Source organism: Lingula anatina, chromosome 3 (genome assembly GCF_051362555.1).
Source record: "Lingula anatina isolate TDL-2025a chromosome 3, LinAna3.0, whole genome shotgun sequence".
NCBI classification, from domain to species: Eukaryota; Metazoa; Brachiopoda; class Lingulata; order Lingulida; family Lingulidae; genus Lingula; species Lingula anatina.
In genome coordinates, this window is record NC_141769.1 from 32,202,308 (window position 1) to 32,230,300 (window position 27,993).

Here is a 27,993-nt window from a genome sequence, read left to right on the forward strand (position 1 = left end):
AAAAAATATGAAGAAGTTGAAGTTAAAAGCTTTTTTTCTGGCTCACCGAATGATTCATTCGGTTTAGCCCTTGGTATTCCGATTTTATTAAATTAGAGAATAGTAGAAGGGGTCTATATGCCCTCAACCTACGCTCGTTTCAAATGTATCCTGATACTTTTTCAAATACGTACATGACAACCATAATCTTTTAATCAAATCAGATGTGCTAGGTGACTACCCTACATTTATTGGTTCTAAGCACAAGAAGGGTGTGGCTTTTTCATAAAAAGTATTCTTTAAAGCACAAATAATTGTATATATAAAATTTGCAATTTCTTAAATTGTTTCCCTGTAAAATTTTTTGAAACTACAGATGAATAATGCATACGTGATATATAGTTATTACCAGAGGTACCGACAGTTTTTTATCATTCACACACATCAACTTTCTAAGGACAATCTCCGGGTTGAATACGAGATAGTAGACTATGTAATAAACATTCCATTTGAAGCGATTTAAGAAATTTAGTGCATCTAAACTGCATGTAGTGCCCTGGGCCAGGCCCATCCTACACAGGACAGCGGGGCTGAATTTCGCGTGACGTTCGTAGCATTTATCACTTAAATGATTCTCAGCACTTGAGCGGCAAGGCAATGGGGACAGTTGCGTTTACTTTCCAGTCGGTCTCTCCTAGAGCAAGGCATTTTTTATCCTGAACTTAAAACGCCGCTTTCCCACCCGGGCAACGATTCTGTCCCATCAATCAATCATGGCTTATTACGGATACTACATACTAACGGCTGTCATTCCCGCGTCCATGTATTTCTCTAGTATTTTCACGAGTTGGGCTGAGTATGTGGCCGTGTTCAGTTCACCTACGTCAGATCTTTACAGTTCCTCGTCTGCTCTAGGTAAGTGACTGTCTATTTTGCTCGTGAGGGGGGGAGGGGGCATTAAGATATCAAAGTAAATTCATGTCATGTTCTATACATAGCAGTGTGGCTACACCTTATGCACAGGGTCCGTCCTTTTTGCTGCCTTGCAGGGGTAACTTCTACGATGATACTGTCGAACAAATCCACTGTGCGTAGGCTGGTTCAGCTAAAATCTGGTATAAAATCATTTGAAGAGAGTGAGCTATATTTTCTGTTTATTCTAGGTGAATATGCACTTGTTTACACGGCTTTGTCAAAATTCCTCCAAAACGGGCAATTGTATGAAAATGTAACATGCAGCCCTTAGACTGGGTTCCCAAACCTAGATCGATCTAACAGGATCGATCCATCTCCAAGGGGTTTCTCGGTAAATTGCTTTCAGCTTAAGCGACTTAGATGTCTAGTACACCTACTGAAGCTGCGAAACGAAAATTAATTACACCCTAACAGCTTCATTAGGCGTGTCAGACATCTAAGCCGCTTAGGTTAATTGCAATTAAGCGAGAATCCCCTTGGAGATAGATTGATCCACAGTTAGTACGATAGGGTATGAAATGGTCCCTTGAAAAACACATCTCACTGGTGCCATCTCAGCATGGGTTATGTGTTTTTGAGTTACTGTTCAGTGATCAACACCCCAATAAAAAAGAAATAAAGGTTCGCACATAGACATTTCAGATACTCGTACATCAGTATGCAAAACACGTAGAAGTCACTTAAACACTAGCACAATCGTGTACGTAAAGCAGGTATGATACATCTTTTCTTTTCAGATTAATTGGACTTACGTGTACTAAATATAGCGATACGTATTAAGTCAAAGTCAGTAGACAAAACAGAAAGTGGTATCATCAAACATAATCTTTCAGAAAAATACATTAAACTAATGTTTTGCTTGGCGTTTATTAAACCTAACGTAGTCAAACTAAATTCAAATTCAAGTATAATTAATGCACGTGCCGTTATAGTCATTCATTCTTGCATGTTTTTATTATGTAAAGACTGCTACATCTTTAAAGGTTTATTGGACTTACTAAGAATAGATTATACGCAGTTCAACGAACTGACCAAAACAGAAATACGCTCTTATGGAAAATACGACATACAACGGGGTATCATCGCACACTATCTTAAAAAAAAAAAAAAAAAAAGACATGTTCATGTAAAGATATTAAATAAAAGTAATGCTGCGTGTCATTAACTTTTACATTCTCGAAAATAATTTATAAGAATAAAACAAATTGCACATGCCGGGAAGAGTCTCTTATTTCATATTCATGTATATTTAAGGACTTTCCTTAACAGCTGCGAATTAAAGGAAAAAGTATGAATTATTAATGATCGAACAAGGCTTTCCAAAAAAAAATATATATATAGGTTGCATCAATTTTAATAGCCCAAGGTTGACTTCACCTATTTTGAATTTAAAATATTGCACTTACCTTATCGTTTCAGGCCTCAATCAGTCGCTGTACCTAGCTTTCATCTTCGTGCCAAGCCATCTTACGAAGTTATTGGCAGATTTGCTTGGCAAGCCACTCGTAATACGGCTTGGGCTTGTTCTAATCTGTCTTGGACTATGCCTAAGTGCACTTGCTCCTAACATATATTTTCTGACAGTGTCTAGATCAGTTATTGTGGGAATTGGCATCAATTGGTTGATCACGCCGATTTGTTTTCTTATGGCCGAATGGTTTCCATGGCAACATCGTTTTCACGTGCTTGCAACGAGTTCCCAAGCGATAGCCAACCCTTTGGGTAAGAGTAAACAATTTTAGATGCATGTATGTACTCGAATGGCGTTCTGTTGAGTTTAAAGTTTATATAGGATGTTGTGAACGTAAGCTTTTGTAAACTGTGCTTAAACTGTTGACAGGCTTTTTATTTTAAGTTTTCGGTTCATATCATCCAACACTTAGTTGAAATTGTTACTTTCATAATAGGTCTACATACGTAAAAGAAGATGACAGATATTGTCTGGACTTCAATACAAGCGTGTGATTTATTTTTTCCATTTCTCTTTCGCTGTGAGGAGAAACTGGAAAGAAAAACTGGTTAATTGTGCAGTTCTTTTGTTCACTTTTCTGCATCCGCCATGTTGCTTTTGGAAAGTTGTTAAGACGGCGATGCACCCCCCCCCCCCTGCACCTATCATTGTATGTGTAGATATTAATCACTCAAATGACCACAGTTATTTTCCAAGCAATTAATCTGACATGAAGGGTGATTTTTGCATGGTACTTCCTTGCCTGACTTTGTGCATACTAGTAATGGTATGCGAATTCAAATAAGTCCCACCTTTTCTTCTTACAGGGATCGTCCTTTTCCCCCTAGCCATAAGATGGATCATTGAAATATCAAACTGGAGATATTCTTTCCTTTTTCTCGCCGGTACGGCTGCATTCTACGGCGTCATCATCGGATTGATCGTTCGAGATCCCAGGCCAGGCGAAGTGTCGAATCCAAAAAAGGATGACGTCAAAAGCGATTTCACAGCATGGAGTGAACAGTCTAAGAATATCATTAAGTTTATATGGCTGGCCATTGCTGTCTGTAAAGGGATAAGCCAAAGTGTGATTTATACTTTTTTGGTGAGTCCTTAAGTCACTGCATCTCTTGAGAATAGATAATCTGAATACATTACATGGAATCCGCAGATGGTCTCCCCGCCTCCACACGCACCGTCCCTGCAGGGGTCTAGCAATTACACCTCGGACCGTTTAATGTCGCGTGCAGAGGCGGAGAGACCATCAGCTGATTAGTCAGCTCTGCTTTTATGTGGGTCGACCATATTTGATCCGCAGATCTGTTAGTCCGCAGATGAACTTGGGGCCCAGTCAGAATAGGGCACTAACTAGTCCGAGGGTCAAATATGGCCGGCCCACTTGAATACTTTCCAACGGGATATCTATTCAGTGTCTATCAGCGGATTAGACGGCAAGCTTTGTAGTGGATTGCCGTTGTTGACCCTAGGACTAGTTAGTCCCTTATTGTGAATGGGCCTTGTTCTTAATTTCCTTTTATTATAGGTTCAGTACGCAGAGGCCCAAGGTTTTAGGGGGCTGGAGTCAACGTATCCTCTCACGGCCGATGGAGCGGCTGGATTCGTAGCCAGACTTCTTGTAGCAATGTTTGGAGACCTGATTAAAGGCCGTTTATTATATATGTACGTCGTTTGTGCTCTTATGCTGTCGACGGTCTGTTTCTTACTTCCCTTTGCAGCCTCTTTGTCAGGGTTTATTGTGTTTGGAGCAGGTGCGTAGACAATTTTTTTTTTTTTTTTTTTTTTTGCCACAAACAAACATCGTGGCCAGAGGTTTTAGAATTCTAAACCTGACAGGAAAACCTTAAATAGATTTTATTGTCCTCTTAGCATTGTTTTGTTTATATAATATAATATTATATAACATTTGAGCGTTAGATTGTTAATATGTCATGGTTTGTAATCATCCTTCATTTTATATCTCTTCCTATCATGGAAAACAGTTGTCCATACATTAAATTCCTTCGTAAATTCTGAAAACTTAAATAACACATTCATATTTTTTCAAAATGAATTTTAAAGTCAGTCCATTTAGTCTTCCCGTTGTAATTATTTCATTTAGTTACAATGACATTAATTAAATCACAATCTTAATTAAGAATAATTACACAGTTTATTTAATTCTTCAATATTTTTGGTGTCTCTCAGTCTTACATTTGTCCGGCAAAGAGTCCACGGTTGCTGCTCTTACATCTACCTATGTAACATGCCAAAATATGTATACATAAGTCTGTTTTATAAAAATAAAGCAACAAATACTGAGTTTGTAAAAAACATATTTTAATGATTGTAATAAGTCTAAAAAAACTTAAATCTGGTAGTGAAAAACGAAGGATGGTGTGAGAACGATTTAATATTATGCTCGCCAAATACGCATGAATTCGTGCGAACCGGTGTAACGTGACAGAGAGTCCCCCATGACAGAGTCCGCTTCCCACTCATTTGTATAGGTGAGCCTCGCCCTAGATTTTGACCCGCTTTGGTCAGGCTAACCCTAACCATTATAACTAAATGGAGGTCGGACTTTCTCTAACACGGACCCTCAGTTTTGTTACGCCGGTTCCACGCTGAAATAAATGTCATCAAAACTGTACCATCTTAGAAATCATATCTTTCAAATTTGTGTTTTAAACTTCAAATGATTGTTCTTATGTCCTTTTTTAATGATTTTGAACAAAGTTTCGTTTTGTTTGTTAGTTAACAGAAGAATATACATATGAGACTTACCTATTTTGGCAACGTACATATTTTGGTAGGCCCCTTAAATAACTCATATTCAAGTTGGTGTTGAGAGAAACCACCATAATAAACAAGTGCATGCCACAGATAATATTGTTCTTTACTGAAACATTTCGTTCAAATCTAGTTCTAGGCTCCGGTCAGGGTCCAATCATCGCTGCCTGGTACGCCGCTTGTAACGAGGTCCTTGGTGGAGAAAGCGTGCACGAGCTGTTTCTTTTACAACGTGTAGGATGGGGTATTGGTCTGGCTGCTGGGGGTCTAGTTGCTGGTAAGACCGCGACAGAATGATTGAATCAACGGCTTAGTGTTTTATGTACCAGTAACGGAGGCTGGAGAATTGCTTTTTTTATGTGATGGTTTTTTTATTGATGGGTTATGTTAATATGAAGTCAGAGCACCAGTAGATGCTTACAATCCGTAGTCCTCAATAACGGTAACGTTAACGTTTTGTCTGTGTGAGTTTAGCGAACTTCTCATTGTTCAATATACCTATCAAATTAAGCTTGTGAACCGCTTTAATTTGTTGTTTCCCTTTATTATCATTTCAGGTCTTATTCTAGACGTCTTTCAATCTTATCCCATGGTGTTCTTTGGCTTGGGGTTGTCTTACGGTTTTATACTACTCGGCCAAGTCGTCATTATCCTTTGGAACAAATATCGTGAAAAAGTCTCACCTTATTGTTCACAGATGGTGTCACTGTCACTTACCAAAGACAGGCAACAATGGAGTGACTCAGAATGACAGAAAATGGATAAACTCATCATAAGTTTGCATGCCATTTAACAGAGCTGAGAGGGATCGCTAGTGAGTTTCGGGATAATTGGGAGGAAGTACATCTTTTCTATCTAGATATTCACAGACTATTTGCCACGTCTCTGTAAAAGACAAGGCTGAGCTCCAAAAACTGAATTAGTGTGTCGAGTCTTCCGATAATTATGCCATGTTGTCTCTTTTACACACAGTACACTTAAACTTTAATATATGCACCGAGTGTCTACATACCTTGGTTTTTTTCCTCCCAAATGCTCGCATGATACCGGTAGATGACTGCAGGTGCAGAGCTTGGAAAGGACAGCTCATGCATCTCAAATTTGAGAATAATAGCAAATAAATAATCAAATACATAATCAATAAAACGTGAAAATGTGCTTTTGTTCTCTCTTTCTCTCTCTCTCTCATCCGATATGAGTCTCATTAGTTTGTTACGTTATTCAATGAAAGACCTGTGAGATTTGAGATAATCGAGCCATTTACTGTGAGCAACCACCGCGACCCTCACCCCCCCTCACCCCCAGAAAAAATTGCACGGCAGCAGAGAGGACAAATGCGGGGTTAGGTGTTATCACACGGCTGGGTACCTGACGAAGGTCTGAAGTCCATGTACATGCTTAACAAAGAATGGGGTAAAAATACAAGTAAGATGGCGATTCACGATATTCATTACGAAAAGTTATCAAAATTAATTTAGTCACTGAACACTGAAGATTTATTTATTACCCAAAAGAATGTATGTAAGTCAGTAAATATAGCGTTTTGGGCGAAGGGTGACAATATCCTTAAGTGCAATTTTGATTTAAATTTCATAACTATTTTTCTGTCCAGTGTGGCGCTATCGTGAGTCACATCTTTTCCCATAACGCAACATTTTCCAAACCGGTGAACCACCAAATCACACCTAATGCATTCATCGGTTGACTGTGATCGTGTGCTATCGTGTTATCATCCCGGTGCGTTGTGTTGAAACGCTGTCACACTTTTAAGTTAAAAGTTCAGTCAAAAATTAACTACATTACGGAGTAAGCTCTGCTTTCTTTTAAAATTCATGATTTCTTCGTTCCTACTATGGTGCACGTATGGTATTTTATATAAAAGCACATAACATAAAATATCCTTGCAATGTATAAAGTATACATTAAACAAAACGATGACATGAAATGATATTTAAAACCCTAAGATGATAACTGTATTGCACCTTTAAAAAATCGCAAAAAGATATAAGGCTTAAACCTATATTCTTAAAAATATTTCTGTTAGTCTGATTCATTTCGTTTGGTCTCACTATTAACTCACTATAAAATCACAGTCACAAGGTAAAAAAGTTATGTCACATCTAAAAAGTATTGGAATGTGTCAACAGCAAAAGTTCTTTAACAAATATTAATATAATATACTAATGTATTCATTTAGTAGCTGTGTTTTAATTTGAAAACTGTAAAGGGTTTCTCGCTGTTTTAAAAGGCCCACTATTAGGTCTCCTGGGAGAGGTGCTAAAACCCGATGACACAGTAGGCTTCGTATCAACAATTCTATTGTCAAGTGTCACCTTGTCTCCTGTCACATCAACTAACTTCATGTTAGAAATGTCCTGTAGGCTATTAATACACCCGGGTGATGACATCCCATTCGTAATTGTTGAAACAGAGTGCCTCACACTTTCGTGTGACAAAGTTTCAATTGGTGAAGTATCTTTGGCTTGTTCAGAGGATACAACGTTCACAAGATGCTGAGCAGTTCCATATTTATTCTGCTGTGGTGTATTTGGGGATGTAGGTCCAACAAAACTTTCTGAAAAGGGGCTTCTCGCATTCTTTAGTCTTGCAGTTTCCAAAGAAACCTCAGGCTTCATTTTCACTTTATAAGATTCACAGCCAGGATAAGTTTTTGACTCGGTAAAACTTTTATTTTCAGGACTTGTTTGTAAAGAAGCACAACCATCACTACCAGGGTGTCTACCAGTCTTCAGCATGTCTCTCCACGCTGTCCTGTGAGACAGAGAGCCAGGGGATACATCTTGGTCCAACTGGGACTCAGATACTGTTTGAGCTGGACTTTTCACTTCAAAACTTAGCCGTGTCTGTGCGTTTTCTGTCTTCTGTCCAGTTTCCCGTTTTATTTTCTGGGCAGAAGGTTGCCTGGATTTCTTCTTGCCTGATTTATGACCCAAGCTTGTTGACCCTGCTTTACAACTTGTGCTGTAGGAGGATTATAAATTATCCCATGGATAATATTGAATTGTAAACATGCTATTTCTCAGTTAAAAAGTTTGCAAGAAAGTTCTCGAATATGTAAGCCATAAGCAGTAATATCTAGAGATTTTTTTTATACGTGAATGTCTATTTTTTCACTGATTTGATTCCTTTGTTTTATATCAAAGGGGTATTCATACTTGGGTTATTCAGAGGATGCAACGTTCACAAGATGCTGATTGGCAAAATTATTTGTATGTTAGTCTAAATTCCACATTTACAAATGCTGTCAATTACCTTTCCGAGCAACAACTAATCAATATCACTACTCATTTTAAATTTTTTTTCTTCCCAGTACGCAATTAGAAACTTTTTCCAATTTTTTCTTTTTGCCTTACCATTCTTGCAGTAACTCCTCCAGCACTGCAATGTCCAGGGAAAATGGTTCTCCTTCTGTTGCATCAGCAGTAAATACACAGGGCTGAAGCTTTTCCATTGCAGCAACTAATTTGTTCCATTTCTCGTTGCCATCAACTTGACCAGCACCTAAATACAAAAGTTTAAATTTGTGGATTACTGACTAATATTTTACATTTATGATTCAGAGATTTAAGTGGCTCTTTTTAAAAAATTCTTAAAATATAAGTCCTGAAGTTGCACAGGGGTACAGTGGGGAAGGGAGGGCAAAAATTCACCACCTACATATACCAATATATTGTGAGGACTTTTATCTCCCCCCCCCCCCCCCCCCCCCCCCCCCCCCCGGCTACAAAACTGATCTCTCCCACCTAACCCTACCACCTGAAAAGTTAAAATTTAATTCACAAAAAAAGATCTCTGATCTCTCCCACCTAACCCTACCACCTGAAAAGTTAAAATTAAATTCACAAAAAAAGATCTCTGATCTCTCCCACCTAACCCTACCACCTGAAAAGTTAAAATTAAATTCACAAAAAAAGAAAAAAAAGGAGCAATAACATTCACACCATATTCTTCACTACATCACCTCTGACATCTGTATCCATCATCCTGGTGCTAGTTTGCATGTTTTTTTTTTTTTTTTTTTTTTTTTTTTTTTTTTTTTTTTTTTTTTTTTTTTTTATTCACGAAAATTAATACAAGACATGTACAACACAATAAGAGACAAATACACCTTCCACACACCATTCACACACTACAAACGAAGTTCTTACAAATGTTGATTAAAATTACATGTAGAATTTTTTTTTAAATAAAAGAATCTTATTAGGCCTAGTCTACAACAAATGTTCTTTTTTATTCATATCAATATTTTTTCTATACTGTCCCATTTTTTCCTTAGATTATCTGCCTTTTGAGGACCCAGTAGGTATAAAGATTGAAAATCTATTATCTTTTGCTTTTCCAAATACTTTTTGCAGGCATTCCAAAGAGGTGTACTTTTATTTTGTCTACATAAAGTGAAATATTTCTTTATATAGAGAAGTAGTAGATTAATACCTAAGAGAGGGCTGTCGTCCAGGATTCCAAATATAAACAAGCACGGTTGATGTTTTAATTCAACAGAGTACTGTGTACGTAGGTTCTGAATGAGACAAGTCCAAATAGCTTGAACATATGTACAGTCCCAGAAAATATGCAATAAAGTTTCTTTTGGGTCATTACAGAAAGTGCATCGCTCATGTTCTAACATATTGTATTTAAAAAGCATCGAGTTCGTAAAATAAATTCTATGTAAAATTCTAAATTGCAATGTGAGAAGTTTATGATCATTGGTTTCTCGAAAGGGCAATGCATGAACTAGCTTCCACTTTTCACTTGGAAAATCAATGTTCAGCTTTTCCATCCACTTATTATGGATGTTAAGAGGTATTGCTTCCTTATCCGAAATAAATTTCGGGTAAAAGAGTTTCGTTAATTTGTTTTTCGATTTTAATAATACGAGATTTTTATTTGTTATTGCTGCAAGATTCTTTTGACACCCTCTTATAACAGTTTTCCAGGCAGAAGGTAAAGCGCTGATGACGGCTTGATAGTCAAGGAAATTACAATCTATATTATATTCATCACAAAAAACGTCTAGACTTTTTACTGAACCAGTATTATCAATCAGGTCATTAACGTAAAGCACTCCTTTTCGAAACCAAGGTTTATAGAAGATTATCTTTTTATTAATCTTAATATGATCATTTCCCCATAAAGGTTGTGCTAGGATATCATCCGGAGAAGTAGTAGAAAATTCTTGCACAGAAGCCCATATTCCCAAAATCTCTTTCCAGAAAGTATTTAGTATATTAATATTGCGTATAGACTGTAGGCCCTTCGAGGGAAGTAGCAATACGTCAATTCCCCCGATTTCCGCAATCTCATCCATCAAAAGAGTTTTCCACGAAGAATAATTATGTGGATTTACCAATTTCTTTAGCCATATCAATTTAAGAGCTTTACAGAAGGATTTCACCTCGGGGACCTTTAATCCACCGTTTTCATAAGAATTAATCATAACATTTCTCTTAACTTTATCTATTTTACTGTTCCAAATAAAGCGATAAAAAACTCGCTCCAAATCTTTAAAAAAAAGATCAGCAGGCATAGGAAGGACAGTTAATATTTGGATGATGGTAGGGAGTGCCAAGGATTTTAAAATAGTTACTTTACCTAGGAGTGAAATGTGACGGAACGACCAATCATTTAACAACGATTTGATGGAATGTAATTTTTCTTTAAAATTTTCTTCATAAATGTCATCCTTTGCTAGGTTATACCAAATACCCAGTAGTTTAAATTTCCCACTATGATTCCAAAATATACTTTTAGAGGTTTGATACTCCTCACCACAGCAGCGCTTTGCTCCAATCCAAACAGCCTGGCTTTTTTCAAAGTTTATTTTCAATCCTGAACATTGAGAGAACAATTCTAGCATATCCAGAGCTGCATTCAATGACTCTCTATCATCTGCTAGATGAAGCGTAGAGTCATCTGCGTATTGTGTAATGACGTATTCTGAGTTATTCAGTAAGATCCCTTTTATGTTTGGATCAAATTTGACCGCCGCGCTGAGCAATTCTATGCAGATAATAAATATGTAAGGGGACAGAGGATCACCCTGTCTAACACCCCGACTGACATTAAAGAATTCTGTTAGATGTCCATTATTTTCCACTGCAGTGGAAACATTGGAGTAAAGGGTTTTGAACCAGTTTTGAATATCTTCACTAAAATTAAAAAATTTAAGACACTGCAAAATATATGCCCACTCTACAGAATCAAAAGCTTTTTCGAAATCTAGCATTAATAAAATTCCTGAAATGTCATCTTTTTCTGTTTTATGGATGATATCTTGAATAGTTCTGGAACATTCGCCTATATACCGACCTTTAACAAATCCAGCCTGTGTAAAAGAGATTATATCGTCAATGTGTAATTGGATTCTGGCTGCTATGCAAGCAGAAGCAAGTTTGTAATCAACATTCAGCAAAGTAATTGGACGCCAATTCTTAAGGAATACTTTCTCCTTCCCCTCTTTTGGTATACACTTGATTATACCTTGGCGTTGAGATGTAGACATTGACTGTACCTCAAAGGATTTATTCAGTGACCTAAGCAGAGGCTCTTTAAGATCAGTCCAAAAGAATTTATAGAATTCTACCGTATAGCCATCTAAACCAGGAGATTTTCCATTCTTCATTTTCTTAAGTACTTTGAGACATTCTGTTTGGGACAGAGAGCCATTCATAGTAATCTTTTTTTCTTCTGGAAGTTTTTTAATAAATGGATTTTCGTCATTGAAAAAGGTATAACTATGGACGTTATCCATTAGAGTGTCTTTTGATTGGTATAAATCGCTATAGTAGCTTTTTTGTTCTTTTAAGATATCGTGAATATTTGTTATTTCTTTTCCGTCCTTCCTCCTCAATTTAGATATCGATTTCTCACAATAATTCCTTTTTTCTAAATTAAGAAAATATTTTGAACTTTTTTCTCCTTCTACTTTCCATTTTGCTTTTGCCCTTAAAATAATCCCCTCAATTTTTTTGTCACGTATACTTTTCAATTCATCTTCTTTTCCCCGAATTGCCAACCGAATAGTCTCATCATCTCTGTTGTTTAGAGAGTCATATAATTTGTTCAATTCTTCACTTATTATTTTTTCTTCTTTTTCTGCTTCTCTCTTTTTATAGGATGCGTATTTAATCGTTTCACCTCTAGTTTGCATGTTTGCGTTCTTCATGAAGGACTTGACGTAGGCGACATGATCCCCGCTACATGGCTGTAGAACACACTGCCTTAGCTGCCACAGCTGGAGAAGGTCCTCGGCTTGGTCAATCTTAGCTTTGTAACTGTCCTTTTTAGTCAGGATGGACTCTATAAAGGATAATCATTTATACAGCAGAGGCTTACATTATGTATGCAGATAGCAAGATACTTAAAGAAAATATGAAATAAAAAATATGCTTTGAGGAAGACAGATGTATATCATCTGCTGTACTACAGTGTAGATCTGAAGTGATTTGTTCTTGTAAGTTCTGTATTTTCTCTGTGCAAGACACACTTCCCCAAGTTCATGCCACATGGCCACAGGTCCATGTAACCTACATCTCTTTCTCAATCAATTTCAAAAAAGCTAGTTTTCCAATAACGAATACCAACAACAATCTACTATTGTCATCTGTGTATCTCATTGCTATTGCTATGTCAGTGGTTTAACTGTGTCAAAACTTTATATTTTTACTTTGTGTATTATTTCTGCTGTTCTGTTCCACCATGTTGGGCTCCTCCACTTTAAGGCGGCGTCCTCTCCAAGACACTCCATTCACCTCCTTGACAGCACGAAGAGCACTGGCCTTCTCAATAAATCTGACAAAACTGAAATAAGTGCAATCATAAAAATTAAAATTTAATTAAATTTTTTATAAATAATTTGAAAAAAAAATCTATAATAAAGTAACTTGAGAAGCCGGTTGTTTGAGAGACCATATCCTCTTTTTTCTTTCTGTACTAACTTAAGTGCATATTTGATGACATAAATCGTACATATAAAATATAACACAAGCATAAAGTCAAACTACTTCCAGTACATTACATCTTCTTTTAACCAAACAGAAACAATACTAGTAGATTTGATACCGATCCTGAAATTACAGTACATACAAATTTATTTATCTTCAGGTGTCTTTGCAGCTGATGGTTCATAAATTATATTTACAAAATTGAGAGTTTTATACCATATAAAGAATACTACCTAAATTTGGATTCCTGGTTGTCACTGGCATTTTGTAGGAATACTTCTCTTGGGGCGGCAATGTTCTTCTTGAACAATTCAAAAACATCTTCCTAAAAAGGCATAATTGTAAGTAATACTGTCCTCCATGGAATAAGTAACAAGAACCTGTTCATCTAAAACATGATAATTTGAAATATAGCTCTGCAATTCATATGTACATTAATTTTAACTATATAACACAATAATGTTTCTTCTAAATGATGAAGAAGATGAATTTATAATTGATTTTATGTATGTATATATCAACTATTTTAGTAGTCAGACCAAATCTTCTTTGGTCCTAATCCAATTAGAGTTAATATACTATTTAATTAAAGTCACCTTTCCAGCAGCAATGGGTAAGTTTCCAACATAAACTGTGTGCAGCTTTTTCCTTTCTTCTAATGTCAGTATCGGACTGCCTGGGCCTGGCAATGAAAAATAAATATATGAATAGACTTTGTGGGGCTGTGTGTGTATGTGTGCGTGTGTGTGCGCGCGCGCGCGCGCTCAAGGTGGGGGGGAGATGCCCCTTTTTCTAAAACGGATTCAGCACTAGCCCTAATTCAAGTTCTAGAGAGAAACTCACAAACTCAGAGAGAGAGAGAGAGAGAGAGAGAGAGAGTTAGTTACATTTCCTCCGCTCGCCAACGTTATTCAATGTGTTTTGGTTTTCAGGAAATGCTCCTTCATCTCGCTCGCCCATGATCCTCTGCAGAGCTACAACTTCGATCCAAATAGCCCTATCACCATAGATCTAAATTCATTAATGAATTCGTCCTCATTGATGTCGATGAAAACAGGGGTGAAAAAGACAACAATGCATTTGGAGGTTACTGGCTCAAGCTCGTAGGCAAGTCCTCTCAGTTTACAAGATGGCCGCCTTATGTCATTATATGGCAGGTCATAGGTGTCATCTTGGGTTAGAGGTCTTTACACCTAAATTCTCCTTTCAATGAAAGTTTGGTAGAAAACAGCTAATTGAATGCCTGTTATAAAATCACTTTCTAGATGACATTGTATCGGTACGTCTGATGAAATCCATATGTAGGCCTAAAATAGCAAAAAACAACCAACTCAAAAGCTCACTGAGAAAGGAAAATATTAAATCTGATAAAAAAAAAAAAAAAAAAAAAAAAAAAAAAAAAAAAAAAAAAAAAAAAAAAACAGGTCGCTTAAACGATAATTCCTGTTCTTGATCTGGAGCCGTAAATAAGTGACTTCGAATGCCGAATTAAAAACTTGTGGTGGTGGTGAGATCAGTTAATGCCTTGAAATATGTAATAACCACAACGGAAATATTAAAATCTCATCCAAAACAATGCTGCATAGGATATGATACAAGTGCAACAAATGTCGGTAGCCTACACAGTGTCGCATTGCCTTCTTTTCTTGCCAATATCAAAGACTGGGTGAAATTCGCACTCCAGTCACTTGGGGTTCATTGTAGATGTAATGTCAACTATCTCAATATAACCCAAAATATTCAATGCGGAAATAATGAGTTTAAAAAATCTTAGTCATCCTGCAGTTAGGCAGTGGTGGGGCATGTTCCATTATGTCCCCACGCATGAAAGAATGAAAATGATATTCATAAACACAGGTTGATGTAATCTATAACATCATGCCACAGACAAAGTAAATGTACGTATGACATACCACGCCTTACTTTTTGTTCTTAAAAACCTGTGCAGGCGACCATAGATGGGATGAACGTACCCTCTATCACAGATTGATTTTTCCCTAGATATTTATAGATACACCTGTAGATAAATTGACGGTTAGTCTCCGAATTGTACTCCGCGTTAGAGAAAATATCCACATAATAATAACTGCGGCCCTGGTAGAGGGTAGGGTCAGCCACTATTCAGGTTGTTGATGCGGTATATACTGAGTGATTTTCACTTGTGTATAAAATATCGTTTTATCTGAAGTGTACAAAACTCAAGAACTTGATGTAGTACTCGAATACATCTTAAATTCATATTTATATCTGATAAAGGAAGACACTTGTTCCGAAAACTGCAGTAAACACCACCCCGAGTCCCCATGCACTGGTGCTGATAAGCACATAAAGTGGAGTACTTCTCGTAGACCATGACAAGGCCGCACCGATAACCTCAGACGTAAAAATAATATGTAAACATAAACAAGGATGCAAAAAAGAAATGATTGCTTTGCGCGTCATTTCGTTTTACCACCACGCCGACGGATCCGGAGGCTTGGATACCTGTTATTCACAGCTGCGCGTTTGATGAATCACACCTAAATGGTATAATAGTGCCGCATTTAGGATATTTAAAACCTCAGTTTTATGACACAACATTGCCTATTCAAGCAACTATTGTTGTTGTTGTTGTTGTTGTTTTTCTGTCTTCTCATTACGCAAGATAGAAACTTTTTTAGCTTGCTTATAGTCAGAATCGATTTCTTTATTTACTTAAGTGTCCCCGTTCAAGGTACCATACTATTCCAGCAATTGTTAACAGACAAAAAACGCTCAAAGCAGAGTCGTGACCTTATTCGTCTCAGTTGCCATCCAGGTGGGTTGAAAACGGGTCACAGGTATAACAAGAAAAAATACATACTGACTTATCATATCGTAGTCATCGCCACGGTACTGAGCTGCTCACGCCTTAAGAGTGGGGATTATTTGTAAATAAGGTAAGTGGTATTGACTGTTATGTACAAAATCAAGATAATAGTTAGTTGTTCATTAACCCAAAAAGTAGGAAGCGCTGTGTGTAAGTTTCATGTGTGCTTTACTAAGAAGTACTGTACGGTACGGCCCATATCATTTTTTTACGTAGATTGCGGAAGTTTCGTTCCGTGACGAAAGAAAATCACGAGAAAACAATGTTGAGCAAAAAATTCTAATTGATGGAATGTCATGAAAACAAAGGTATATAATTAAAAGGCTCAAAAAGCTTGTTAAAGAAGGAGGGTGCCGTAACCATATCCAAGTTTCTTTTTATGAGGTAAATTCCCTTATCCACGATGTTCTAATTATTTACAATTATTTCACTGGTAAGGATGTTGATAAATTAGGAGGTCATGGACCAGTCGTCGTACAGAGGGGCAAGACGTGCACCACTTTGCAACGCACTACTGGTCTTAAACCTGGACAATGGAACTTAGGACCTCCATTCTGTGTTCAAAAAGTGGGAATTACTAACATGTACACCGCCCTTTTCATGGATATCATATTTCAAATCACAGGTTATATTGTGACAAGATACCTAGATCCCGATCCATGCTGTAAAATGTTCAGATTTCAAATTCATTCTGGTTTCTGGAATATAGTTGTTACAGTTTCTTTTATCATGTACAGATTTTAGTGAATAAAAAAGGTGATGAGGCGACCTTAAAGGATTTCAACTGAATTCCACATGTGGATCGGGTGTGAAAGAGCCATCTTGGAGTTACCTTATTACTTTACATCTTTAGAAAAAAGCACACCTGGCTGTGTTTGGACATGTCGCGCATCCAAATAACGACACACCGCGGGGTAGCATAACGTGGCTCAAATCATAGCAATGGCACACATTTTATTTAGACACTCAAAAGACACTGAAATCCCTGTATTATTATACCCTCTATCAGGGCCGCAGATTTCATTCTGTGAACTATTCTCTGACGCGAAGTGCAGAAAAAGTTCCATCATTTAACTAGAGACATATCTAGTGAGAAATCAAACTGTGACCCTCCTGATAGAAGGAAGTGTGACCATGTCCTGTTATATTGGGCTTGGCGAAATGAAAAAAAATCTCTGCTGCGTGCACATATAAGTCAGGATATGTTCAGGATACCGTGAGGCATAAGCCAGTGACGGCGTTGATAATGTCAGCCATAATGTAAAGAAATCACAAAGATAACATTGGTTTTTTATACAAGAAAGACAGGTCATGCATGAAAGAAGTGGACTCGTAAGGAGGGTAGTCTTGTGTCTTTGGTGGGGGTTTGGGGAGGGAGTACAGTTTACGCTGTCGATAAAATTATATCCCAGAAAGGCTGTATAAGCGAAATAATCCACAATTCAATGATACGTATGAGTTTTTGGAAGATAAATTTTATTCCAATGCATGGCATTTTTGCGTTGAGATCCTGATCATTTCCTCTTGCATAGCGGGCCAAATATTGTCCTACTATTTTAAACTGTTAAACCTTCCTCTAGCGAATCACTTCTGTCACGAAATGCAAGGTAAACATACTTCAGCATATTTCTGTTCAGTCGTATACCAGTAGCTCTACTGTTCGTTATAGGTAAATATAGACCCCGAAAGGTCACCCTTTAAGTAAATCAACATTGCACCATGATGTGAATTGAATCACTGATGGTAAAATCACATCAAACTCAGGTAGGCTGACATAGGTGAAATGACTCTTGCGAGCTATTCTATCAATGCACTGTTTTTTAAATCTTTTATTGAAGGCATTATTGCCTCCACGTCTCGCGGGGTTGAATACATAATATTACCATGACAAGAGGAACCCAACACGACACCTTGCCTGGCAAAATTAGTTTTAAATATGTGATTAGCCTGCGACTGTTCGCAAGGATTTTAATGATAATATCCTTATAAACAAGTTTTCATTGTCCCACTGTATGTTTCTGCTCAATTGCATATATTTTTCTCGAACTTTATTTGATTTCTCAACAATACAATAATACGAGTTTTAATACTCAAGTAAAAATGCTACATATTTGACTAATGAAATTTTCTTCTATTCAAACAAAATATTTTTAGATCCTAGATTTGCGATATAAGGCGTTAAATCTACACGTACGTAGAATTAAAGAATACATATAAATTTTTAAAGTTCACTTGCGAAAACAAAATTATTATGAGTATCAGAAAAATCACGTACCGTCACAAAAAGAAAAGCCGATGAACTACTAATACAAAAAAAGTGAACATATAAAAAACATATTTAAGTGAAAATATGAAAAATAACATGTCTTTCACGTGATAAACGGCATGGTATTTTATTGCTGAAATACGTGAATGTCACACTAACTGTCATTTACCACTTTAAAGCCACTTCAGATTACCTTGTTTTACTTTCTTTATATAATCACTGTCAACGGCAATAGTTCTTGCGGTAATGTGGTGACAGCTGAGGGGGCGGCGTCAGACGACGAAAATGCCTAAATCTAAAGTCCCTTCTACTGATTAATTTTAGAAATGTAAATGTATGCGTAAAAACAAAATATTCTGGAATGCATTTAACATGCTTAGACTTTATTTAAATTCAGGTTTACGTAATTAAGGCTGACGTAAACTGCGGTTCTAACCTTCTTTTGTTAAGTCAACCTTAATGTCTGACAAAGTCATTAATAAAAGCTGTACTAATTGTGGGTGCATCTTCTCGGTGAATGAAAGAGTTCAAAAAGTACACAAGTAGTTTAGTCAGCATTTCTTGAGTACACTGTGACACTACATCCAGTATTACCTTTTACAGTAAAGAATAAGAATATACAATGAAAATACGGATAAAGAAGAAAATTAGAGAAAAAATTGAGAAGGATGATTAATATTTTGACATTTGTACTCGCAATTTAAATGTTGTTAAATTTACTGAATTTAGGATCTTATAAGATTCTCTAATTAAAAACGGCAACACCTGGTGTTGGACGGTCTAACAGGTGAGAAAAGTCAGATCTCATCTAATATGACAAAGTACAGTAAATTCACCAGAAAAAATTATATTAGATAGAATCTCTCCGTGCATGAAATTCAACGTACAGCCAAAGTAACACGAGAGACATATTTTCGATACTTTTTCCCCCGATTAATACGGATCAGTGAATCATCCAAGGTGAATCCTTCTCACACATTGTACTTATCACATTTTTATCATTTTATTGGTTTCACTGCGTTGTAGACTAGTGTCTTCTTTCATATTATTGTTCATATACTTGTGAAACTGCATTTTCGCCAGTAAATGATACCGGTGCGTTAGTAATTACGTAAATATGTCAGTAAATACTCGTTTGTAAACATGGAGTGCTAATATCTACACAAAACAACTAGAATGTTTAAAAGATGGACATGAAATTCTATTGACAAATACGCTTCTGATATATATATATATATATATATATATATATATATATATATATATATATATATATATATATATATATATACGTCAGTTAATGCCCCATGTCTCGCTCCTTGCAGTAAACAAGTGCACGCGTATTGTTCTCCACTATATATTATTACCTGATACAAAAAACATTCACCTTGACATGCTTTGTTATTGACGAAAAACCTGGGACATGACTCAGAATGCCTGGGTAAAGTCAATTACATTCAATATGAATTTTTTTTTCTGTATACATTATCATCGTTAAGCTGTCTGAACACACACACACACACAAAAACGCAATACTGCGATATTTTATGCATGTATTGTTGTTTGCGGTATAGATGTCAGACAGAAGGGAGTATGAAAGGACAGAGCACTGTGTGCTGAAAAATAGAGTCCTGTCCAAATAAACAGTGGAAAACGAGGATCACGAAAGTGCATGGTGACAGTGTTTAAAAAAAGAACTTATTTATTTTTTTTACTCCCTGTTATGAATGTTACTGCGTTCAATAGATACGCAAAGTATGAGGTGTCATACTCAAATTTATTGGCTTTTCTGAAAGGATGGGATAAAAAAGGTTGTTTGCAAACAAAGTGCATATTTTGCTTTTACATCGTTTTTACAAGTGTGTATGAAAAGTTTCCAAATTGATATCTTAGCAAGAAATTGTATGGGAATCTTTGGGCCCCTCCCTCTGACGCTAAGCAAAGATATTTACGCATGATCAAATTTAATGAACTTGAACTGTATTGAGAGTAGGCCTGGTTTTTACACAAGATTGCCTTTACGTCATCCATAATGTAATAGAGCGCGTTATATTAATCATATAATAAACAAAATATATCGAATGTTGATCCAAATGAAAGGCATTGAAACCCAGGTGGAATGCGGTAACAATACCCTTAACTCTACAAATTTGAAAAGCTTAGTAAGTATAATGCATGTATGTGAAAGGATGAAGCATTGCAACCTTTAACGGCAATACACTCGCTGCATTATAGTAACAACTGCCATTCACAAAACATTCAGAGTACGCGTGCTCTATGTGCTGACGGGATACACGATTCAGCAACGACAATTTTAGAGAAAACGTCTCTTGGACGTTCTCCGTGAAGTGCTGTGAATTGAGCTAATTTAGCAACTGTAAGGTGCACGCTGTACCTTGGGTAGTCTAGTAGAACAACAAGGTATGAGAGTATTCTGTACCATGGGTACCATGGGCTTATGTGACTGTATAATATCTAACGTGTGTTTCCATTCAAAAAGGCAATGTTCATGTCTCAAATGTAATATCTTTTAAATATTTTAAAGATTTGTCATATTTTTTTTTTCAGGAAAAAGAGACACCATGGCAAAATACAGCATAGGCGCCATTATATGGGCGTACCGTTCCACCATTATTATGATAGCTACACCGCTACTTCTTTCACCAATTCCGATATACTTCAACGTTGCGGAACCGACCGTAAGTAATAGATAATACTTCTTTCAAAACGTAAAAATATTATCTTTAATAATGTTGGAAAATACTGAAAAATAATTGAAAAATGATTGAAAAATCTACCTCGTATATCAATAAAATTTAATTTTTAGTTCAGAGTAAAATTAAGCATGGGACAAACTGTAAGTAATAAGATATACCTCTTGTTTCAGTACTGGCGGGAAGCGAACTGTGCCTACATCCTGGCCATTATGGCAGTGTTTTGGATGACGGAAGTGATTCCTCTGGCCGCCACAGCGCTCTTCCCCGTAGTTTTCATGCCAATTTTCTCTGTCAGTACTTCGGCTAGAGTATGCTCACAGTACCTCAAGGTCAGCAAACTACGTGTCTCTGTAAAATGAATATGTATGTATGTATGTATGTATGTATGTAATTGTGTGTGTATATGTGTGTGAATATGTACGTTGTGTCCTTATGTTCAAGACTTCGAAACACCGTTTGATCTACCCTGTTTGAGCAACATTCTAGATATATTCCTTATCTTCAATAAGCAGGATAAAAATCTTACATGAAAATTCCTTCCTAAACTACATCAAGAATTCTTTGAACTAAATATACTCTTGACGTTTATTACAGGACACTAACATGCTATTTGTTGGAGGGCTGATGGTGGCTGTCGCAATTGAAAAGTGGAACCTCCACCGCCGCATTGCGTTAGGGGTGCTCATGATAGTGGGAACAACGCCGCGGTGGTAAGACTGTTACCATTGTAGAATATTCAGCGCCTCTTATTGGCGTTCATAACTATTTTATAGTTCAAATACTTCAATGTTTTTGTTGGATAAATAGAAAGTCGTCTTCATTTTCATCTTTCGAACCCTATAAAAGGGCATACATGATGGGGTGGAATCTAGATTTAAAAGGGAGCATTAAGTGGAATTTTTGTCTTCTCTGATATATTGTTTAACTTCGAATATTTTAAAATAATATTGGCACTTTTAAAGTTGGTTTCTGAAAGACATGCGAAAAAATAGAGCAAACACTTTTTTCAGTTTTTTTTTAAATATGGCAACAAATGCCCACCCACTATAATGGCAGGGTAATGATACTTCTATGATAAATAAAAATGATTGGATTTGCTTTTATCTCTGAACCAGGCTTATGTTGGGGTTCATGCTCCCTACTTGGTTCTTATCAATGTGGATCAGCAATACAGCTACGGCGGCCATGATGGTTCCGATAGTTCAAGCTGTACTGGTGCAGCTCAGGGAAACCACTGCTGAGGATACCGAGGAGAAAGAGCATCCCGCCTCAGGTATAAACAGAACGCCGTGCTATTGGCTAACCTACCTGTAGTGGTTTGGTTTATACATGCTGTTTTTTTAATTAACACTGGTTAGATGATACATTTTATTTCATTTTATTTGACTTTAATTTATTTTATTTTTATTATTATTATTTTTCGATCGGAAAATTTGAACGAAAAAATGCCAAGGTAGAGTTCTTAAGTTAAAGAAAGTTTTGCATGATGTAAAAAATAGATGATAGGTGTCTTTACCTACTTTTAAACATTCATAGATATTTTATAGTTGCTAATATAAAGCAAGCTGTCCAATTAAGGTTGTTTATGATTTATGTAAGTAATTAATCTTATGTTAAAGGTGCTAGAAATGTCAGATCATTATTTTATAGGTTATGATAACCCTGCAATGGAATACGACAATGGACAGGCTGTTACTACGTTCACTGAACCCGACGAGTAAGTTTTTTTAAAACTTAAAAAGAATACAGTAAATACTTGTATGTAAGCGCCAAATATGGTTAAGATGCTTACACTGAAGACTATTGTTTTTAATCGCGGACAGATCTGAGATAATTAGTAAATTCTCGGAACACGTACTCTATACCTGACAGTATTTCCATGGTATTGTATATATGCTATAATATTTCCATAATAATTCAAACATTGAATGCATTTATATACTAAGTTACACCAGCAATCATTAATTTAGAAGTGTGCATTTGTAGTTTTACGTTTATTATTATTTTTACAAAGTGAATGTAAAGGAGGTTTACTAATATTGTACATAATGAAGATAAAGAAGTTTAACTTACGTGTAACATGGTGAGCAGAAGCTAACTGCGCAAAGGTTGTCAAATGGTGACAATAGGTATTAGTAAACTATAGTTACTTTGATAGCAATGACATAATACTGCATGCACGTCTATTCTAGATCTAAGGAAAATAATGGCGAAATCACCCCTAGCCCCTCAGTAGGTGGCAGCACTAATCACATCGAAGGCAACAAGGTTAGCGGCAGTAAGGCCACTTTGGTATCAGATGAATCCGATGAACCGGAGGATCCTGCCTACAGTAAGCTGTGTAAAGGCATGTACCTGTGTATAGCCTATGCGGCAAGTATTGGTGGAATAGCTACACTAACTGGTACCCCACCGAATCTTGTGATGAAGGGACAGATAGACATGTAAGTTTGGATTTGTTGCCCCTTTACCTCTTTTTCTTTATTGTTGACTTTTTTTATTGTTCTGTTTTTGTTTTTGTTTTTTTTTTTGCTCTTTCCCCTTCTCATTTTTTTTACATCTTTATTTTCTTCCATCAATAATTTAACCATATATCTCCCAATTTTAATTCCATTTTTTCTGACTTTTTTGTTTGTCGTATGTTTGCTGTCTCACTTTTGCTCTCAAGACTGGTTTCAAATCTCCATTTCAACAGACTAAAACATCCACATCTTTTCGTTTTCCAGACTGTTCGAAAAATACAACGACAACACTAACACGAAGGTGACATTTGGTTCGTGGATGGTGTTTGCTCTACCTATATCTGTCATCTGCCTTGTCATAGCCTGGTTGTGGTTACAACTGCTTTTCTTATGCAGGATCGGGTAAGTAGCAGTGATGTTAAACGTCTTTTTTTTCGATAGGAGAGGGGTTAGGACAGAGCAGAATGGGCAACGTGTTTGTGATATTAATTTTTCACATTTTGAGGATATTACAACTGATATATGTTAAAGGAGCTTTATTCTTGCAAGTAAACCACGCACATGGTAGTCACGTTCACGGTACTGAAAGATACAGAAATGGATTGTTACATAAAAAGGTATGTCACGCTGCTTTATGCTTTAAAGCAGCGGTAATCGAATCTGTATTCTCATTATGACCAGGGGCTGCAAGCGGCAATCTAGAGATAAGAGCTACGAGATGGGAACAGGGGATACCCCGCAAAAGTAAGTTAAGAAAGAGATGTAGATAAGAGAGAGAGAGTCTGAGAGATAATTGAAATTAATTTCACGTGCCTTACGATCATTCGTTTTCATCCATAGTCAAGGTGCACTATGTTAGTTTTTACATGTTATTTCCACGATATTCCAGAGCAGATGAGAAAGACCAACAGAAAAGGGTAAAGTCCGTGATACGGAAAGAATGGCAGAAAATGGGAAGATTGACGTAAGTGGACACGCACCACTAACACACTTGCTCTGTATTTAAAAAATTACTACACTTTCTTTCCTTTTACATTTAACATCTTACAGAAATTTTTTAAACATTTTACAATTCAAAGGCAAGGCTAACTTTCTCACTTTTCAAGTAGCATGCACCTAACACTCCAAATGAATAAACAGTGACAATGGAAAATCTTTGAAATACTTTCAGACTTGCTGAATTGATACTGCTAATCATGTTTGTGATCCTCGCTGCCCTGTGGTTGTCACGTGCTCCTGGCCAGGTGGACGGTTGGGGAAGCCTGTTCAAAGCCAAGTACGTTAATTTCAAAGGGCAAGACTATAATATAAGAAATATTAATGTTTACCTATGTATTTTTTTGTTATGTAATTGCTTTACTTTTCGGTTTGCGTACCATACGAATAAATATTATATGAAATAAGAACAAGGTACTTTCAAATTTCATAATTTTAGCAACAGTGTATAAGTAGATAACAAACCATATAATAATAAAAAATCAAACATTGTTCTTTTTAAAGGTATGTGTCTGACGCAACCCCAGCCATCTTAGTTGCGCTCCTTCTATTCATGTTGCCAGCCAAAGGACTGTGGTGCTTCTCCGGAAAGAAAGGTAAGAATTTGTGCAGCCTATCTATTTCACCTAATATAAATTTGGTCGGCTTTGCCTTTATATTGCGCTGTACCAGTTTCAAGTTGCCCCGCAATGCTGTCGCATCGTTCTGCAGTTGTATTATCCATACTGTACATTGTTCTTTATAAGCTCTGTTTTTGTACAACCATTGTCCTGTGTTGTTTAATATTTGCGTTTCTTATTTGAAAAGATTTTTAAAAAATACTATTCAAAGTGTAATGAAACGTTTTGTTCGAATTCAGAATAGTTACCTTGGTTAGTTTATGGTCCTTTCGTCGCAATGTGCTCCTCTTGTTCCAGACCAGAAAAAGCCCGGTCCTAGCCCGGCTCTTCTAGACTGGAAAACGGTGGAGAAGAATTTCCCGTGGGGAGTGGTCATTCTGCTGGGTGGAGGCTTTGCTTTGGCGGACTCCGCTCAGGTAGGATATGAAGATGCTAAAGAAGGGAGCAGATATGGTAACCTTTGTGTGTATGTGTGTAGGAAGGGGGTCCTGCGTCGCGCGGCTTAGTATGGGGAGCTTCAACGACGAAGGCAAAAGTTTGTGGGGGTTCCGCCTCCCCGTAGGACCAAATTGTTTCGTTTTGCTTGTATGCTTCATGCATACCCCCCCCCCCTTATCGAGTCCTGCTCAAACAGAAGCAAGAATCAATTATATTAAAATGTAGATATTTACTTTCCTAGCAATCGGGACTCTCTAACCTCGTTGGGAAAGCATTTGAGGGCTTCGGAGATATCAACCCAGCAGCGATGGCCTTCGTTATAGCTGCGGTGATCGCAGGTGCCACAGAAGTGACCAGCAACACGGCCACCGCCACTTTACTTATACCTATCATTGGAGACCTGGTGGGTGACTTTGTATAAGATAAGAAAAAGATAAGAAAAAAATAAATAGGCCTACTGATCACTAAGAATTTGCATTATAAAATTTGTTTGGATATGAATGTTTGAATACACTAAGAAAAATCTTCACATTTATTTCTTCAGAGAGGTTTATATATCCCATTTATCTACAGGCTATAGCCATAGGAGTACACCCGTTGTATCTCATACTACCGACGACACTGGCGACATCTTTTGCCTTCATGTTGCCGGTTGCCACACCGCCGAATGCTATTGTGTTTGCGTACGGGGCGCTCAGAGTGGTGGACATGGTAAGATACGACGTAGTTTCACACACACAACACTAAATATCTATAACACGCGTAGCCTACCATTCCTCCATTTCCACACCCTGTCACTGCCCCAACCAAGAGAACACAGCTCTTATCTAATCTAGCACAAATGTCACATCTAAAACGCAATCTTTCACATCTAACACATTGCATCTGTCTTCTATAAAACCACTGTGTCAGTCATATCTTACACGTCACAACTGTCTCCTTCAACACATCGCGTTTGTTTTAACAAACTCATGACACCTCAGTGGATTAATATTTTAAGATACGATGACTAAAATATTATACAAGATATTATCAGGGAGTTCCGTTTATACATGCCATACAGAATAGCAGTATGACGCATCGGTTTTCAGACCTCAAATCTGTATATTCAACAGGAGAAGTTATGCATGATCTTATTATAACGTTTTATATATTTTCAGGTACTTGCGGGTATTGGAATGAACATCATATGTCTTGGTGTGGTGGCACTGGCCCTGAACACGTGGGGCACTGCGTGGTTTCAGCTGGATGTGCTGCCAGCATTCATGCAGAATGCGACAATTATCTCAACTACCACAATCTTACCAAACACAACTGTGGCACCTCCTTTGAATTGCACCTGTCCTTGAGCAACAGATACAGACTTAAAATATTTTTATATCAGATTTACAGATGACCTTTATATGATCGAAGATGCTGTTTATAACTTTATTCACATGCCAGTGAATTGCACATATTCATATCACACAGAAAAGATTGAATAGAATGCACAGAGGAGTTTTTGATTTAAAAAAAAATATCATTCAAATTATGAATATGTTCTTCATGTACATGTAGCCTGATAAAGGTTTTTGAAATTGCTATTTTGAAGATGTATACGATATCCTTAGATTCCAACGCACCCATTTCTTCGGTAACCATTCGTCCATGACTGTCCCTCCCGTGCATTAGATAGAGATTTTAAATGTATATATATATTTTTTTTTTGTTAGATAAAAAGAAACTCCTTTTTATTTTTCAAGTTATAGATTTAATTGTAAATGAATATTTATTGTCAGACTTAAAGCACCAAACGCCCCCCCCCCTTTTTTTCTCTTAGGGTTAGTTGGAGCCAGTGTCATTCGTCTTGGAAGTTGACTTAAGAGTATACCTCATAAAATTATTCTTTTGAAATACTTCAGGTTTTACGTTTAGTCTTTAGACAAACAAATCAGTGAATTTGTAACACTGTAGTGTTAAGGCCAAACCTTCCTCCTTCTTCTCGTCTTCTTTATCCCCTTCTGCACGGCTCCATTACCACTCTGAGCCACATATAATTTAGATGTACATAACCGTAGTAAATCCATATTCTATCACCACATGCATATCACCCAGTCGTTTCTATCTGCAAACATTTTGTTTTTGACAATTTGTAATATGATAAAGAGGATATGCTATTACGGTTACAGGATATACTATTAGGTCTTTTAATAATGAGCACGTACACGCACACACACACGCACACACACACACACACACCGATAATAACAATAACGTTAAACAATAGGAGGAGTAAAGAAGGTTACAGCCGGTGACTTAGTTAACTGGCATTCTGTTTTGTGCCTTTTGTGAACCATTCCAAACCTTAGAAAATACATTTTATGCAACAAACATTTTGTTGTTTAGTTTAACTCTTTCTAGAACAGAAGGTCTGATTGCATATATGTATATAGTTATATTTTGTCAGAGGTTTTTTCTACATTAAATACATCAATACAAATGTTGTCCA

The 27,993-nt window shown here is 36.8% G+C and overlaps 3 protein-coding genes across 5 annotated transcripts; 2 read left to right on the plus strand and 1 right to left on the minus strand.

The window, feature by feature from the left end:
- Positions 1-564: 564 nt before the first annotated feature.
- LOC106161707 (monocarboxylate transporter 2) lies at positions 565-6,352 on the plus strand. Its single transcript, XM_013538726.3, has 6 exons — positions 565-894; positions 2,374-2,676; positions 3,232-3,509; positions 3,948-4,173; positions 5,328-5,471; positions 5,752-6,352. The coding sequence occupies exons 1-6, from the start codon at positions 753-755 to the stop codon at positions 5,943-5,945; spliced, it is 1,287 nt and encodes a 428-aa protein (XP_013394180.2). The 5' UTR covers positions 565-752; the 3' UTR covers positions 5,946-6,352.
- Positions 6,353-7,011: 659 nt separating this feature from the next.
- Positions 7,012-14,290, minus strand: LOC106161701 (uncharacterized). Its single transcript, XM_087008936.1, has 8 exons — positions 14,046-14,290; positions 13,755-13,840; positions 13,392-13,483; positions 12,882-13,015; positions 12,355-12,514; positions 9,177-9,205; positions 8,569-8,716; positions 7,012-8,176 (listed from the first exon to the last, which is right to left on the minus strand). The coding sequence occupies exons 1-8, from the start codon at positions 14,116-14,118 to the stop codon at positions 7,402-7,404; spliced, it is 1,497 nt and encodes a 498-aa protein (XP_086865062.1). The 5' UTR covers positions 14,119-14,290; the 3' UTR covers positions 7,012-7,401.
- A 1,433-nt stretch (positions 14,291-15,723) lies between these two features.
- Positions 15,724-27,984, plus strand: LOC106161720 (Na(+)/citrate cotransporter-like). Of its 3 annotated transcripts, none has more exons than XM_087008933.1 (16): positions 15,724-15,955; positions 20,841-20,971; positions 21,160-21,318; positions 21,584-21,699; positions 22,105-22,262; positions 22,640-22,706; positions 23,182-23,433; positions 23,716-23,853; positions 24,133-24,195; positions 24,341-24,415; positions 24,623-24,727; positions 24,952-25,043; positions 25,365-25,483; positions 25,747-25,908; positions 26,079-26,216; positions 26,666-27,984. In XM_087008933.1, the coding sequence occupies exons 1-16, from the start codon at positions 15,727-15,729 to the stop codon at positions 26,852-26,854; spliced, it is 2,193 nt and encodes a 730-aa protein (XP_086865059.1). In that variant the 5' UTR covers positions 15,724-15,726; the 3' UTR covers positions 26,855-27,984. The 3 variants fall into 3 exon arrangements, with proteins under 3 accessions (XP_086865059.1, XP_013394197.2, XP_086865060.1); XM_013538743.3 differs by having other exon boundaries at positions 15,810-16,076; XM_087008934.1 differs by lacking the exon at positions 15,724-15,955 and adding an exon at positions 20,548-20,693.
- The last annotated feature ends 9 nt before the right edge of the window (positions 27,985-27,993 follow it).

Bases quoted from the DNA above. Each gene is read 5' to 3' on its own strand.
- LOC106161720 (XM_087008933.1), top strand. From the start codon at position 15,727: ATGACACAACATTGCCTATTCAAGCAACTATTGTTGTTGTTGTTGTTG. The intron at 21,700-22,104 runs GTAAGACTGTTA...TCTCTGAACCAG, and splicing joins GTGGGAACAACGCCGCGGTG to GCTTATGTTGGGGTTCATGC. The intron at 22,263-22,639 runs GTATAAACAGAA...ATTATTTTATAG, and splicing joins GAAAGAGCATCCCGCCTCAG to GTTATGATAACCCTGCAATG.
- LOC106161707 (XM_013538726.3), top strand. From the start codon at position 753: ATGGCTTATTACGGATACTACATACTAACGGCTGTCATTCCCGCGTCC. The intron at 2,677-3,231 runs GTAAGAGTAAAC...TTCTTCTTACAG, and splicing joins AGCGATAGCCAACCCTTTGG to GGATCGTCCTTTTCCCCCTA. The intron at 5,472-5,751 runs GTAAGACCGCGA...TTATCATTTCAG, and splicing joins TGCTGGGGGTCTAGTTGCTG to GTCTTATTCTAGACGTCTTT.
- LOC106161701 (XM_087008936.1), bottom strand. From the start codon at position 14,118: ATGGGCGAGCGAGATGAAGGAGCATTTCCTGAAAACCAAAACACATTG. The intron at 8,717-9,176 runs GTGATGTAGTGA...TTTTGTATTTAG, and splicing joins GATGGATACAGATGTCAGAG to GTGCTGGTCAAGTTGATGGC. The intron at 8,177-8,568 runs GTAAGGCAAAAA...ATCCTCCTACAG, and splicing joins GAGGAGTTACTGCAAGAATG to CACAAGTTGTAAAGCAGGGT.